Genomic DNA, 14,937 nt, shown 5'->3' on the forward strand with positions numbered 1-14,937 from the left:
TAATGCCCATTCTTCCTATACAGCAGCTCTTAACTCCTGGAGAGTGCTTGGTGGAGTCTGACGTGAAGAAATTCATCTCCCGAGAGCATCCCACATGTGCTTTATCGGGTTCAAAGTTGGGAGAGCAAGCAAGCCAATCCATGCGAGCAATATCTTCAGTTTGCAGGAAGACATCAACCAGCTGCGCTCTATGAGGACGTGCATTATCGTCCATCAGTACGAAATCTGGGCCCACAGTACCTCGAAACAAACGAACATGAGGTACCAAGATCTCGTCACAATACCTGACAGCCGTGGCAGGTCCCTTTCTACAATATTTGAGGGCCGAAACCGTTGTTTTAAACTTATTTGTTCTAAGAAAATTAAGCTGATAACACCAGTAACGCCTGCAGATCACTTCGGAATGAAATTTCTATATCTTAGGATGCCACGTTAAAAATACTTAATTTACAGACAACACCACCCACTTTCCATAATAGCAACACTAACCCCATTTACAGACACATGCGGAATTCCCCCCTCTGAAAGAAAGAATTAAACATTTATGCACTGTCACGAACAACCAAATACATATGTTAAAGAACGGAAATATGAACACAAAGAAACAATGAGCCCATTTATTGAGTTGAACATTTACACATGTTTCATGCTTGTATTGTCAGTCAGCTGATTTAAGAGAACTTGAACAGAGCATTTCAACCTTAACTGAAGCATATACTATTTTAGTACCAAGGAATGTATCTCCTTATTGAACTAAAATATGTGAATCAGCTGTCAATACGTTGATCGTGGATATTACCATATATGGTCATGTGACCTTCAAGAATTTAACAATACCAAATGTACACCATGCAGTACAAATCTGTGATATATATGATATATGTGACCAACGAGAATTTAACAATATCAAATGTACATCATGCAGTACAATTCTGTGATATATAACGTCCAATATTTATCATACCCAAATTACCACTTTATAATCAAATATCACACAGGTTTCGCTCGAGATGTTAAGAATTCAATTTTCAGACATCAAAGGCATCCACCCACATCGTGCTCGTCCACGCGGTGCAAACAATGATTTATTCGTTTTCCAAAGTACCACACGGATCACACGCTAGCATGCTATGAAATATGATAACAAACGGGTAGATCTACCAACGAACGTCTATACATGAGCTCATGCAACGCTAAAAGTACATATACAGCTTACTTCCATTGTGATATCACGAGGCAAAATCAGTTCCTCATCCTACCTTGTTTTGTTTCAGCATTCCAAGTCCAGCTGTCCTTCCCAATGATCCGTGCTTGTTGAAAATATTCACTCAACGTTTTTGGCCTTTAGGCAGAGTAATGTAATCGTGTAGCTCAGGCCTGCATGCAGAAATCCGCAGATTTTCGTCACCGTTTTTTCATTCCGATGCCGTTTGTTCAGCGTCCATCACGCAGGAATCCTCGCTCTCGTTTTCTTTCTTCCTCTTCTTCCCCTACCCATTTCCCCATCCTTTTGTGCCCAGCACGATTGTCTTTGCCAAATCAACAATTTACATGTTTAAGAAACCACATGTTAACATGCATGTGTATGTGTTAAGAAACCTATTGTAATACATATTGAAATAAACTTTTTACTTTTAACTATACGATGACACTTAGATCAAAACGCTGTAAATTTTATAATTTTCCACCATAACTGCAAATTGCCCATGCGTGCAGCGGCCGGCACTTCAAAATGTCCCAGTGCATAAGCAAACCGCAAGCAAATCGGATTTTAGACAAAGGAATGACAAGTATAATAATTCCAAAACCAAGTTAAGTGTCATGGGGCTTAATCAACAATGGAATTTACTTTGTTAGGTAACTGACAATTAATTGAGGCGTAAATCGAGCATTTACAATTTAAATATGTACACTGGCCAGAGCCATCTAGTGACTCTTCGCGTAACCATGGAAGCAACAAAGTTATATTACTGCATTGACATTCCACTTGTCGTGAATTCTCCACACTATAAGAGCATTGGCCCACTGTTTGGCTGTCCAGATGACATGTTGTTGACTCCACTCTAGATGTCTTCTTCTGTGCACACACATTAGGGGTTCAGATACAGCCGGTCGCCGACAGTAAAGGCCTCTCAGCCTAAGCCTTCTGTACACCGTTTGCCTTGATACAACTGTTGCAGTGGCTGCTGTGAGGTCAGCTTTCGTACTGATGGTGATAATGCACAACCTCATATAGCACAGCTGGTTGATGTCTTCTTGCAAACTGAAGATATTGCTCGCATGGATTGGCTTGCTTGCTCTCCCGACTTAAACCTGATAAAGCACATGTGGGATGCTCTCGGGAGATGAATTTCTTCACATCCGACTCCACCAATCACTCTCCAGGAGTTAAGAGTTGCTGTACACGAAGAATGGGCATTAATACCACAAAATGAGATTGATTACATTATTCACAGCATGCCACGTCGTTGTCAGGCCTGTATTACTGCCAGAGGTGATCACAAACCGTATTGAGAAGAAGTAACCCGTGTTCTGGCATTTGTGACAGTGGATACATTTTGCAGCACAGCAGACAATGGTGGTTTGTGACTGTTCTTTCATCAACAACACATACTGTGACAGTGTTTACTTTGTTTATACTTTATATTTGACTATACCTGATACTATTTTGTGATAAATAAATTACACGAGGAAAGGATTTTTGTTTTTTGCTTTAATTTTGGACACTATTGTATATTAGCATTCACCAATTCATTAGGAATTTTCTATTGAGTTTATGTCGAGACGCATGAATTCAAATTCTTCATGCAGGCCCCCATTCAAACTACATGTACACTTCTTAGTCATACTTATATTCGCTGCTCTAGAAATAACGGAACATGAGCAAAACAATAAGAACTGCAACAAGAGCTAACTTAAGCACTAAACTGCTGTTTGCTTATATCTTCTCGATGAAATTGTAGAATTTGAATTGTTGTGCGCAATTAGCCAAAAGTGGTAAAAAGCAACGCTAAATATAAAAATAACAAATTTCTATGCATAACTTGAAACAGTGTTTTCATGAAACAAGTATAAAAATGCCATAGACTTTTTTTTTAGCATGAAATTTTGTCTCAAATTTAGATCTAATTTTTGAGGTAACTTCTAGATTCTCTTAAAACGGGACATATCGACGATTTTAAAAATATGAACTGTCCCGGTCAAAACGGGACGTATGGTCAACCTAATCATAGTACATTGTGCTAACCACTACACCACAGAGGTTGGCGTGAATGCTACTTACCTAACAACCTGAGAAGTCCTCTCAACAGAGCTTGCAATGCCTGGCTAAGACTAAAGAAATGAGATATCAATCTCCCTTTGGCGGTGACTATGATGAATCTCAGGGCAAGAGCAAGATCGTTGAGAAGAGTGTCATGACTGCGCTCGGTGCCTTTTTGAAGAAGCTGGCTCAGCCTCCACTTGTGGACCTGTCCGGGGAAGTTCAGACTCTCCACTTCAAACTCCCTGGAACAAAACAATAGGAAATTATTCTTTGCTTGCACCTTCGCAAATACTGAAGCATTTTGTATCTGTGTCACTGCATCCACTCGATTTATTGAAACTGTGAACCTCTAATGTGATATCCATACTTATGAACAGTATGTTCCTGACAACAAAGTATCGTTACATTTGTAATTACACTGTTTAATTGCACTCTATAATAATAATAATGCATAACAAGACATTCTATCCATTTCTACAGAGATTTTTTCTCTTTCAATTATTTTATGTCACTTTTCTATCTCTTTAGTTAATCACGATGATAAGGATGAATGATGAACTGAGATGATGGGACAAACACAATGATACTTCCAAGCCTTAACCAGGATTCGAACCTGGGGTCTCTGACTTTGTAGTGTGTTATTCTTACAGCTTCCCCACGTTGTTGCCTTGTAATCAAGGGGTCTCAGGTTTGATACCCAGTGGAAGCAGCACATAGTGGTTCGGATTCCAACTTTAAACTGTAGGTCCAGTCCTGATTAGCCTTACTGTGCATTAAGTGGACTTAAAACACCAACTCAATGTATCAATCAATTACAACTCCACCACACATGCTCAAACTTCTTTGGTTCGTGGTACACTGTTTTAGGAATGTCCGCAAAATCTGGATAACCGATATCCAGTTTTCAAATTAACCGATCCATTTTGGATGCAATGGATAATTTTGATATCTGGATAGTACAGATTTGATGAAGGTCTGTGTAGAAAGAAATTGTCCCTTTCATCTCCATTATATATATATGAGGGCATGCTGAAAAGTAATGCCTCCTATTTTTTTATGATGGTGTAAAGACATTTTGGATTTTGAGCAACCATGCATTGTACTCTTCAAACTTTCCCCCTTCTCCATTCCAAGTTGCTGAACTAGAGTGAGGAAAATTGCAGCATGCAACCATACTATGTGGGTGCACCTGAAACTATGTGTGGTGGCCGAGATTCCAACTGCACTGACATTACATTGTACTGACGTTACACATTCATGGCCGTAAAAATCCTTCATTCTGCCATTTTCCTTGCTCTAGTTCAGCAACCCCTGGTGATAGAAGTTTGAAACTTGGAATCGAGAATGGAGAAAGTCTGAAGAGTACAATGCATGGTTGCTCAAAATGGTCTTTACACAGTCACAAAAAAAAAAAGGAGATATTACTTTTCAGCACGCCCTCTTTTATATATGTATATATTGGTCTGAATATACAATGACATGGTGATAAGGGCACAGAAGTCAGAAAAGAATCCTATATTTTTTTAAATATAGCATAGCACTTTTAATCTTGCATCCAGTGCAAGAACATACTTTTGTCGTCTCAAATATAGTAAAGAATAATACAAATATAACATTACAAGTAAATCTTTGATTTTCCCTTCATGGTTAATATCATGACTAAAGCTCAAAACTAACACACAAATACAAAAAAGGCATTAAAATCGGTCCTGATGTATATCATGCATTGTTTCTTCTTTGCTACATTTAAAAGCCAAACTTCATTTGCACCTATTTTTTCCATACATGAAATTAAAAAGTATTAAGCAAATGACTGACATCAATGATACAGCATTGTCAAATACAATTCTGCAAGTAATAGGTAACCGAAATGGGCAACGAAACAAAAATCCCCTGGAGTGATTATGTTAACCATGTACCACTCTTATTTATCATACTTTATATTTCAAATAAATCATTCTCAAATTGTTTATTTCTAAACTTACCTATATTCGTTGTAAACACACACAAGATAATTATTGTTATTATCAAAAAATTAAACAGAAAATGTACATTGTTTTACTTACCCTGACTTTTTTCCCAATAAAATAAATATTTGTGCCCTTTTATTTACAAAATATGAAACATTAACACTAAACTTGAAACAAAAATATTACACTGGAAAGTTTCCCCTACTTCTATGTTTCTTTTCTAATGAAACATATTAATTCCAATGGTCCTATCTGAGGCTCATGAAAACATATTTGAAATAAATAGATTCAAGATAACATGAAATATAGAAATGGAAAATACTTTTTAACATTGCATATCAACTATGTTGTACCATAATATGTGATGAAAGATTTTATGATAGAAAACAGAAATTTCATAAAATTGTATAACAATTAAAGTCAAGATAACTAAATTTACCTTCATAAATTACAACACCATTACACAAAGCAGAAAAATTTAGTAAATGTATTTTTTATTAAAGTTTTAATGGTATTTCATTCACCATGTGACCCTTATGCCAACACCACTAAGGAAAAAGATAGTGTGTCATTGAAAAAAATGGGAAACGGTAAAGTGCATTTATATTTGTGATCAAGTAGTGAGGTGCATAGACTAGGTGCATATATGTAAGCTGTTAAAGCCTATTTTGTAATTAGATAATAATTATTAACACTATAATAAAAATAATAATATTTTCTTTTCATCAGGAATGGAGATAGAGTAAAAAGTGAGGTTTTCCAGAAACACCCTGAATTTCACAAGGAAGTGAAGATGTTGAAGTGGATTAGTAATTTATATTCAATCACCTACTGCATATACAATCAGAATGTTTTGCTGGTGTTCTGGACACATCTTTGTTTTTCGAAAGTTTAATACTCTACCTAAATTTTATATTGGTTTCTACCACTCTGGCAACAAAGATGGGTGAAAAGAAATGAAATATATCAGAATAACACAGGAATAGAAATAAAGTTTCCTGGCTTCACTGTGCACTATGCTAAACCCGTTACATCAGTGCTTCTTAAGGCTTGGCAAGACATTTCTTTGGCCAACATTAGGGCAGCTGTTTTACAATCTTCCTAGACATAACATAACCTGTGGCACAACAGCACTTGAGGGCCAAAGCCTAATTACAGACTTTCACATGCCTCAGCAGAGGTGGGCGATCATCCAACTAGTTACAGGGTTACGTGTGGTCAGCACGACAAACCCCCAGTCATTATTGTAGGTTTTCCATGCTCAGGTTATGCTGCTCATTTGTAGCTCCCCAATTTCCTCACGATGGTGTGTATCCACAGGTCCCATACAAAGGTCGAAATCTCAGGAGAAAAGTTGTTACGCTTTTCCCCAGAAGACATGAACCAGCACGTGTCCAGTAGCCCGAGCCCAAAACCTCACGCCTTAGACCGCATGGCCATGGTGCTGGACTCGTATTTTGCTCTTCTTTCGAAAAACCGCTATGATATTGCAAAATCTGAAGAATTATATCTGGTTAGAATTCCTCCTAGAACATTCACATGCATTTTCTTGTGGTTTGTTCTTGCTGTTACCTAGATATTCACAATAGTTTCGTGGCTACGTAAGTCTATCAAACTCACACGAATATTCACGTGAATGTTTTAGGAGGAATTCTCAGCAGATGAAATTCTTCAGATTTTGGAATTTTATAGCGGTTTTTCGAAAGGTGAGGAAAATTTTAAAACAGCTGCCCTGGCATCGGCCAAAAGTCCAACAGAGCCTTAAGGCACCTTGGAAATCATAAAGCAGTGCTAGCTCACCAAGTTGAACTCTACATACTCCCAACCTGCAGATGCAGCACTTCATCACACCACATCCATTTACAACCATGTTTAATGCATGAAACCCTACCTCCACATCAACTCTGTGCTTTCATGGAATGATGGGAAGTACTTTTCACTTCATGTATTTACTGAACTGCAGCTCCATATACTTTCTTGGTAATTAAGACATATTTAATTTCAATGACAAAAATATCTCCAGTCTTTCTAGATGACCCTTTGGGAATGATCACGAACCAAATAAAATACACAGCACACAACACAAAAAGGTCAGGCATGTTGACTTCAAGGAAAACTAAGGGGAAAATTTGTGGTCCGAAGTAGTATGCTACTGTATCTAGATACAAAATTCTTGTAGCTTGTATTGAAAATATTTCTACATCAACAGTTTCTCTCAGGATTTTGAGGTAAATTTTGTATGTGGCACCAGTACTAGGCAGGTTGCCTATTCACTTTATGATAAAACTTTACGGCTGATACAGCATCTTAAGATATTGTTTGAAAAATCCCAGTTTTTCAGTGAAAAGTTTCTTTCATGGATAGCATTTTTTCCACACTGGATTTTATAGAATAATATAATAAAAAAGTTTTCACATCACCCTAATACACACACACACACACACACACACACACACACACATACATTATATATATATATATATATATATATATATATATATATATATATATATATATATATATATATATATATATATATATGTATGTATGTAAATAGTAACATCCAGTTAACAGGGTGATTCATAATTCCCTCTGGGTTTTTGAACGTTTATAGTACAAGAACTATAACAGATGCAGCAAAAAGGTGCAAATCAGTACATAAAGAATCTCTCCAAGTTTGGTACATTCCTTACGGGTGCTAAACATGTGTAGCCTGGTGATGTGGCAGACATCAATCCTGAAATCTGGCACACACGTCTTAACATATGCATGTGTGATCCTTTCTCGCAGTTGTGCTAAATGTGGCAAAGGGGGCATGCATGAATACACAATCTTTGATGTAACCCCATAAGAAAAATCGCATGGGGTTATGTCAGGTGAGTGTGGGGGCCACGGAAGAAGAGGAGAGTAATTTCAAGAAGCATATCCAATCCAACGACCAGGAAGTTCAGCACTGAGGTAAGCATGAATGCCCTTGTGGAAATGTACGGGAGCCCCATCTTGTTTACCAGTGTAAATTTGGAGAGATTCTTTATGTACTATTCTTGATGTATGTGTTATAGTTTGAAACCCCGAAGGCAATTATGAATCCCCCTGTATTGATTTAAAACACTGAAATCAATAATATTGACATCAATACAAATAGTTCATACTGACACTGATATAAAAAATAAAGGCTTCAGTATAGTTGCAAATTTTCGATGAATATGACACAAAGGTTTTTTTTCTCCATTTTATACAGAAAATGGTTTCCTTCAATCTTCAAGAATTAAGCAAACAGGGAGTTATTACTCAACAAAAAAATCACCAATCAAAGTTACAACAGCAAGTATCGGAGCATCTCACAAAATGTTAGATGAGTTTCTAATTTTCACTTCTACAGTACTGTGCAAAACAACCAATAAATACACATGCTGAAACCACTACCTTCAACTTGCACCAGAAGAACATGCAATTTAAACACAAGCAGAGAACATGCATGAAGAATAAATACATTAGGGTATGACATACCCCCAGCGACGGATGCTATCCAACTGAATATTGCTCAATTTCCTCGGCTTTCCATACTTATCCTTGTGCAAGCTTTCATAAAAGGAAGGGCATATACAACTTTCAGATGTCAACAAAATATCCAAGACAAAGAATACACAAGTTACACAATTCCGACAATATGAGATACTGAGTATTTTCATCAAATTTACTTAAAGCGAAGGAACTTATCTACAGGTGCACAGAAAAAAATATTCATGCCACTTTCCAAAGAAGTTACTTAATAAAGGTATATATTACTTAAATTTACAATAACTAATATCAGATAATTATACAAGAAAATAAATTACTACCTTGCACATTGAAAGAATCTACAAGAGACTGCCAATCTAATATGTACTGTACCACTTTCAAGCAACAAATAAATGTAAAAAATAATTTATTACCTGGAATAAGCTCAGCTAATAGGTATTGATATTTATTTCCAAAAGCTTAAAACTTGGCAAAATGTTACAAATAATGTAAAAAAGAAAAAAATATATATATTTGATGAAAAATCAGTTTATATATGCATTTATATAAAATGATGGTAGTTATTTTGTTGCTATTTAATATCTGGACGCACTGTCCACCCACACATACTCATATCACTAAAAATCCTTTGTTCAGATATTCAGAAACAATAATATGTGATCAGAAGAGTCAAATGCTCCTATAAAAGCCAAGATACATATAGCTAAATGTGCAAAAATTAAAATGGTTAATAAAATCGCCTAAACACCTCTTGGAAGATATCAATTTCTCAACTCCTAAATTTTGTGCCAATGTTTATAAGAAGCTTATTGTGTAATTATCTGCCAAGTATGTAAATATGTGGCTATTACTAATGGTACCCCTTAGTTGTTCCCAATGTTTTTCTAAGTTGAAGTTATCTTTAATATTCATGATGAACTTATATACCACCCCCCCCCCCCAATTGGTTGTTTCTTGTAATATGCAAGCCTTTTTCCTCTTTCTAAAAAAATATAGATGTGACCTTAGCAATTCAAATGGATTTGAAAAAGGTGCACAAACTAAGAAAGACAATTTGCAATTTAATTAGCAAAAAATACAAATTCTTCAGTTATGTCAATGTGACAGTTGATGTAATTTTGAGACCCAACCAGACTCCACATTAACCCGGGAGAACATACGCGATGACATCTTACGCGAGGAGGCGCATGCGGTCAAAATAACCGCGCTTGAATATTTAGGTCTATTTGGTTTGTTTCATCATATTTCAAAATTAGTTTTCTTGTATTTTATTGTTTCCTTCCTTCTTTTGTATTTATTTTTATTTTTAATACAATAAATAAAACTGGTGAGAGTTTTTAAAAGTTTAAACCTCTTGTTTACCACCTATCTTTTAAAAGATACCTTACTGTAACCCCCGGGGGACCACCTATCTTTTAAAAGATACCTTGTCATGTTCGTAGTTTTTACGTCATAATGTCACTATTTTTCGCTGGAATTGCGATTTTCTTCTTTTATATTATTGTTAACACATATACTGCACCGTAAAGACTCTTGCACGTCTTGTTCTTCCATAAAAGGGGGTGGGGGAATGGCGGGAAAATGGTGGCTTCCTTTGAAACTGAGTCAGTGGCACATAGACATGTCTTTTGGGGGGTACAAGTCGTGTTCTATTACTCGTATGATAATAATGCAATTATTTTCTTGTTCCAAATATGCCTGCGATCATTTCCATGTCTATTTTGACAATGTCCTGTACTTTGTTGTCCAGGGGCGGAGGGAAAAGGGGCATTTTTCTTCAGGAATTTTGGTATTTTCCGGTTCCTCCCCTTCCCCCGCATCCATATATACACTCAATGTGCATAAATTTTATATAGTCCGATTGTATGGTTTATTCTGCGTATAACAGTACTTGATTTGTCCATCTAGGGCAATTAGCTTCGGACCTACAGTCATTTTAAGGTAACTGCACATTTTGCTGAATGGCTCAGTGGTGTACAGACATATCGTTTTGGGGGTACAAGTCGTGTTGTATTGTTCATATCATAATAGTGCAATTATTTTCTTGTTACAGACATGCCAGCGATCATTTCCATGTGTATTTTGACAATGTCATGTACTTTGTTGTCCAGAGGTGGAGGGGAAGGGGCATTTCTCTGAGATTTTGAAATTTTCTGGTTCCTCCCCTCCCCCCGCATCCATGTATACACTCAATGTGCATAAATTGTATGTAGTCCGAATCTATAGTTCATTCCGCGTATAATGGTACTTCATTCGTCTGTCTATGGCAATTAGCCTGCAATCTACAGTCATCTAAATGAAACTCTGCATTTTGCTTAAAATTGGCCCAGTCCCGGAGGGCTTACATGGCAAAATGGGATTGGTAATCAAAAGGTTACACTTTTTGAAGAAATTTGTTTTGTTCTCTATTTTTGTAAAAAAGTAATATGCAAAAGAAACACGATTTTACAAATTTTAATAGGTCATTTTTCTTGTTCTTGTTCATTTCTATCATTGTAAGAATACAATGTAATTATGAAAGAAACATCATTTTACATAAGTTTGATGCAAAGTTTTTAGAGAGAACAAAATTATGATACTAAAGGTCTTTAAAATTGTAGTATATTTTCTACTATAGCTACTCCAGTTTCTTTAAAATTTATCTATCTGATCTCTTTACTCCACACCCACTTCATCACCATCAAGATTTCTATTTGCACATTCCACACATTAAAAAATGATGTGTTCATGTCAGACATAGAGTGAACAGTGGATGCATTTTCTTTCTTTTTCTGATTTACATTCTTCATCGCCAAAGAGGTCATCTTACCCTTTCAAATTGCCTTCCAAGCTCTATCACGTTGTTCCTCCTTCTTGAACCATATGAATTCGATTCTCTTCTTCTGAGTTCATAATATTAGGGGAAAATCTAATAAAATTGTTGGCTGGCCAGCATGTCTCCCACATGTCCAGCATAGATAATGTAAGAGCCAAACCAACACGTTTGTACAAAAAGACAAGCAAAGAAAGAAATTTGCGGTCAAATCCCCCGCCACGCGTGCTCTCCCAGGTTAAGACCTCATCTATATTTATTTTGTGTATCTGCAAGCTAGAAATGCAGACTTACGGATCAAGTACTTTACTGTCCCAGAAACATTAAGATCTAAGGCCACTTAACTGACAGAGAAGCTAAGTGACGTCTCCTAATTTTTTTACTTGTAAATTTTTTAAACTTTCAGCTTCCATACAAAGAAACTTCATGTCTTTATCTGTAATGGTTGTCATAGAGTTTACATTCAAAGAAAGAAAAGACAATGAAAGTGTGACAGGTGCTTATGTCTCTTCATCAAATAAAGGACATAAATGTTGGACATGTAATGTAAAATCAATGTCTTAATTGATTGATTGATTTGGTTTATCAGGGTGACTACTCTAGGACCATCATAAAATTCAAGTATGATTCCCGGTTTTAAAGGCAAAATTTTTTAAAAATTCAAGGTCACAAGTAGATGTTTTCTCTATTTCAACCTTGCGTATGTAACGTTTGTCCCTTTTGCGAGTGCCCAACCTTACGTAATTAAAAATTGCTAGTCCAATTTTTAGCCATCGAGGGCATTTTTGCCTCTCGATTGCTCTTTCTGGTGCTGCCCCTGGCGGTGAATTTTTGCAGCTTATGCCTGCTCGGAAATCCTGCTGCACCAGGCAATTCAGTTCGCCCTCAGCCTTTCTACATAGCACGCCCACTCCGAACGGCTCCATTCCGTTGCGACTCGTATCATCTAGTCCACGCCGGCAAGAGTGCACCGATCCACGACTTGTAAAATTGACGTCTGCCACGCCGACCGCTAATTGGGGAGAAGGTGAAGAAACGAGCATAGAGACTTTAGCGGAAGGAAGGCCATGCAACTTACGTGATTTGACACTCGTGGGGAGGTATGTACAATAATCTCTTGACCGTGAATATGGCAATGTGAACACATATACACTTTTTTTTTATTCATATTTGCATCAGTGATTGGCCCTCGTGTATTTGCCCTTTTGTGAGGAGAACTTTTCGTAGCGTTACAACCTAGTGTATATTTTTGTTGTCGCACAACGGCAAGGGCAAAAACAAGCAAATCGAAGCATAGAATATAAAACTAGAGTGGACTCAGCATAAATTACGCGAACCAGGCCTTTTTGTAAATCGGCGTTCGTAATAATTACTGAAACTGTGCGTGGCCATTGTTTATGAACCTTTTTGAGTAAAACGTCTGTTGGGGGCGAAATTGGATTTTGAATTGTGCAACGAACTTGTGGTTCCAGGTCAAATTAGACTTTTTCTCGTGAGACGTCAAATGTGGGCGCATTTGCGCTTGAACCAAAGAAATAAATAACGCAAAGACATAGAATAACTACGATCCCTTCTGTTCCTTTTGGTTTGTCCTTTCTCGTATCCCGATAATAGACATGTCCGCATTGAGGTAGCACTAACGATGCATTTAGAAAATGGGGAACACAAAAAGTAAAGTATAACGAGTAAAGTAAAATAAGGGTCGTTTTGGCCCGTGTGTTCGATTGAGTAAAGACGAGTCGTACGTCGTTATCCAAGCACGCAATGTGCGTTGTTTTAGAGAGGTAGAACCTCGGTACGAATTATTGTTATTGTAGAGTCAGTTGACAAAAAGATATAAGATTGTTTAAGTGGACGTGCACTTGATAGTTTGCACTTGATTGTTAAAATTGAATGGGGAAAACTATGCGATACGTTAAATGGAGCGCCGGACGCTCGAATTGTTGATGAGGAATGTGTGTTGTTAAATTATTCATAGTAGCTACACTTTGGGTATGTTTGTATTAAATGAATGATGTACTGAATAGCAATCAAGAATACATTTGAACTTGTTAATTAAAATTGTGTGGAATCTTAATTTCTGTTGCTGCATTCTAAATTGCAAGAATTGCGAAATATATATAATTGGTTACAAAATAATCCATGATTTAACTAAACGAGAGAATTGGAGATAAGTCTACAGTCTTTTGGCACGACTTTTTGAATAACAGATATAATAGTAATAATAGAAACGAGAAGGAAAAATTACATTGGAAGAATATTGTAGCAATTTTTACTTTTACAGCGAAGAAGGCAGGTACTGCTATTCACTGTTGAACCCTTGTGAAACTTATTGTGCGTGTTGTGCGACGTACGTGAGTTTCTTTGTTTTCAGGGCTCCTTCCCTATTTGTCTCGTGCTTCTCGCACTCGTCGCTCGTAAACTCTTGCGTCATTGTGCCGGAAGTACGACACAAAGAAAGGAAGTATACAACTTGTAACGTGAAGAGCGGGTCTTAAACCTTTTTGAAGGTGAGTCGCCGCGAAGCCGCTTCCTGTTAATTACCGCGTACAGTCTCATCAAATCCTGCTCCCACGTCACAAATTTTGGTACCAGAGCATTGGTTTTTTTTCGTTCCGATCAATCAATATTATACCTTTTTGTTATAATTGAAATGAAAATTTTTTTCCCCTCCCATTAATTCCCCCCCTTTTTTTTCTTTTGTCCTTTTATACAAACTTTGGCAGCAAAGTTTTGGTTTCTTTTCATCCATCAATTCACTTTATTTTTTTTTTAGTAATAATTGCCCCGAAAATTTTTTTCACCCCCCTTTTTTTCTTTCGTGTATTTTTTTTCCCCATTTACAGCTTTTGCCATTTCTTTGGTTTTGGTAGCCCCTCAATTAATCCTTGCCCTTTTTTTTAATTAGTGTTTGGCTTTTCTTACTTTTCACTTGTACCGGGTGTTTACAAATTTAAGGATTTCCTTGTTCTTTTGTGATAGCAATATGACATTCGATATTCCTCCTCCCTATGCTCCGTCCCCTTTACCTCCACCCTCCCCTTCAACATTGGATTTTGTAAGTGGTCTCCTGTTACCTCAGCCACAAACGCCCGTGCGCGACCTTGTACGCTTCAATGCCTTCAAATTTCTTTTTCAAGATCTACCAGTGTTACATGGCCTAGATATCCCTCTTTTATTTACCTTTTTTCTCCGACTTCATAAGATAGTTACCTTGGAATTGCTTGACATTGAGTCAGTTTTGCTATGGGCCTTGCAGTACACCTTGACTCCCCTTAAAGAGATTTGGCTGGAAGGCCTTTTACAAAAGTTGCCTTGGAATTTATTCAAGTTAATGATATGGAATCGGTTGATTCCACATTCTTTAT

General features: G+C 36.9%; 1 protein-coding gene across 6 annotated transcripts in view; it reads right to left on the reverse strand.

Annotated features, from left to right (window-relative positions):
• The window catches only part of LOC145989899 (uncharacterized), a 267,058-nt gene that overhangs the window by 46,389 nt on the left and 205,732 nt on the right, over window positions 1–14,937 (reverse strand). For 4 of the 6 annotated variants that reach the window (XM_083125391.1, XM_083125388.1, XM_083125390.1 and 1 more), the window contains exons 5-6: window positions 8,746–8,817; window positions 3,284–3,507 (exon numbers count right to left, since the gene is read on the reverse strand). In XM_083125391.1, the coding sequence (XP_082981517.1) occupies window positions 3,284–3,507; window positions 8,746–8,817 (296 nt within the window). The remainder of the gene's footprint in view (window positions 1–3,283; window positions 3,508–8,745; window positions 8,818–14,937) is intronic. The other 2 variants (XM_083125393.1, XM_083125392.1) reach the window with 1 other exon arrangement.

The sequence above is a fragment of the Lepisma saccharinum genome, chromosome 7 (genome assembly GCF_977018435.1).
Source record: "Lepisma saccharinum chromosome 7, izLepSacc3.1, whole genome shotgun sequence".
In the NCBI taxonomy this organism is placed as follows: domain Eukaryota; kingdom Metazoa; phylum Arthropoda; class Insecta; order Zygentoma; family Lepismatidae; genus Lepisma; species Lepisma saccharinum.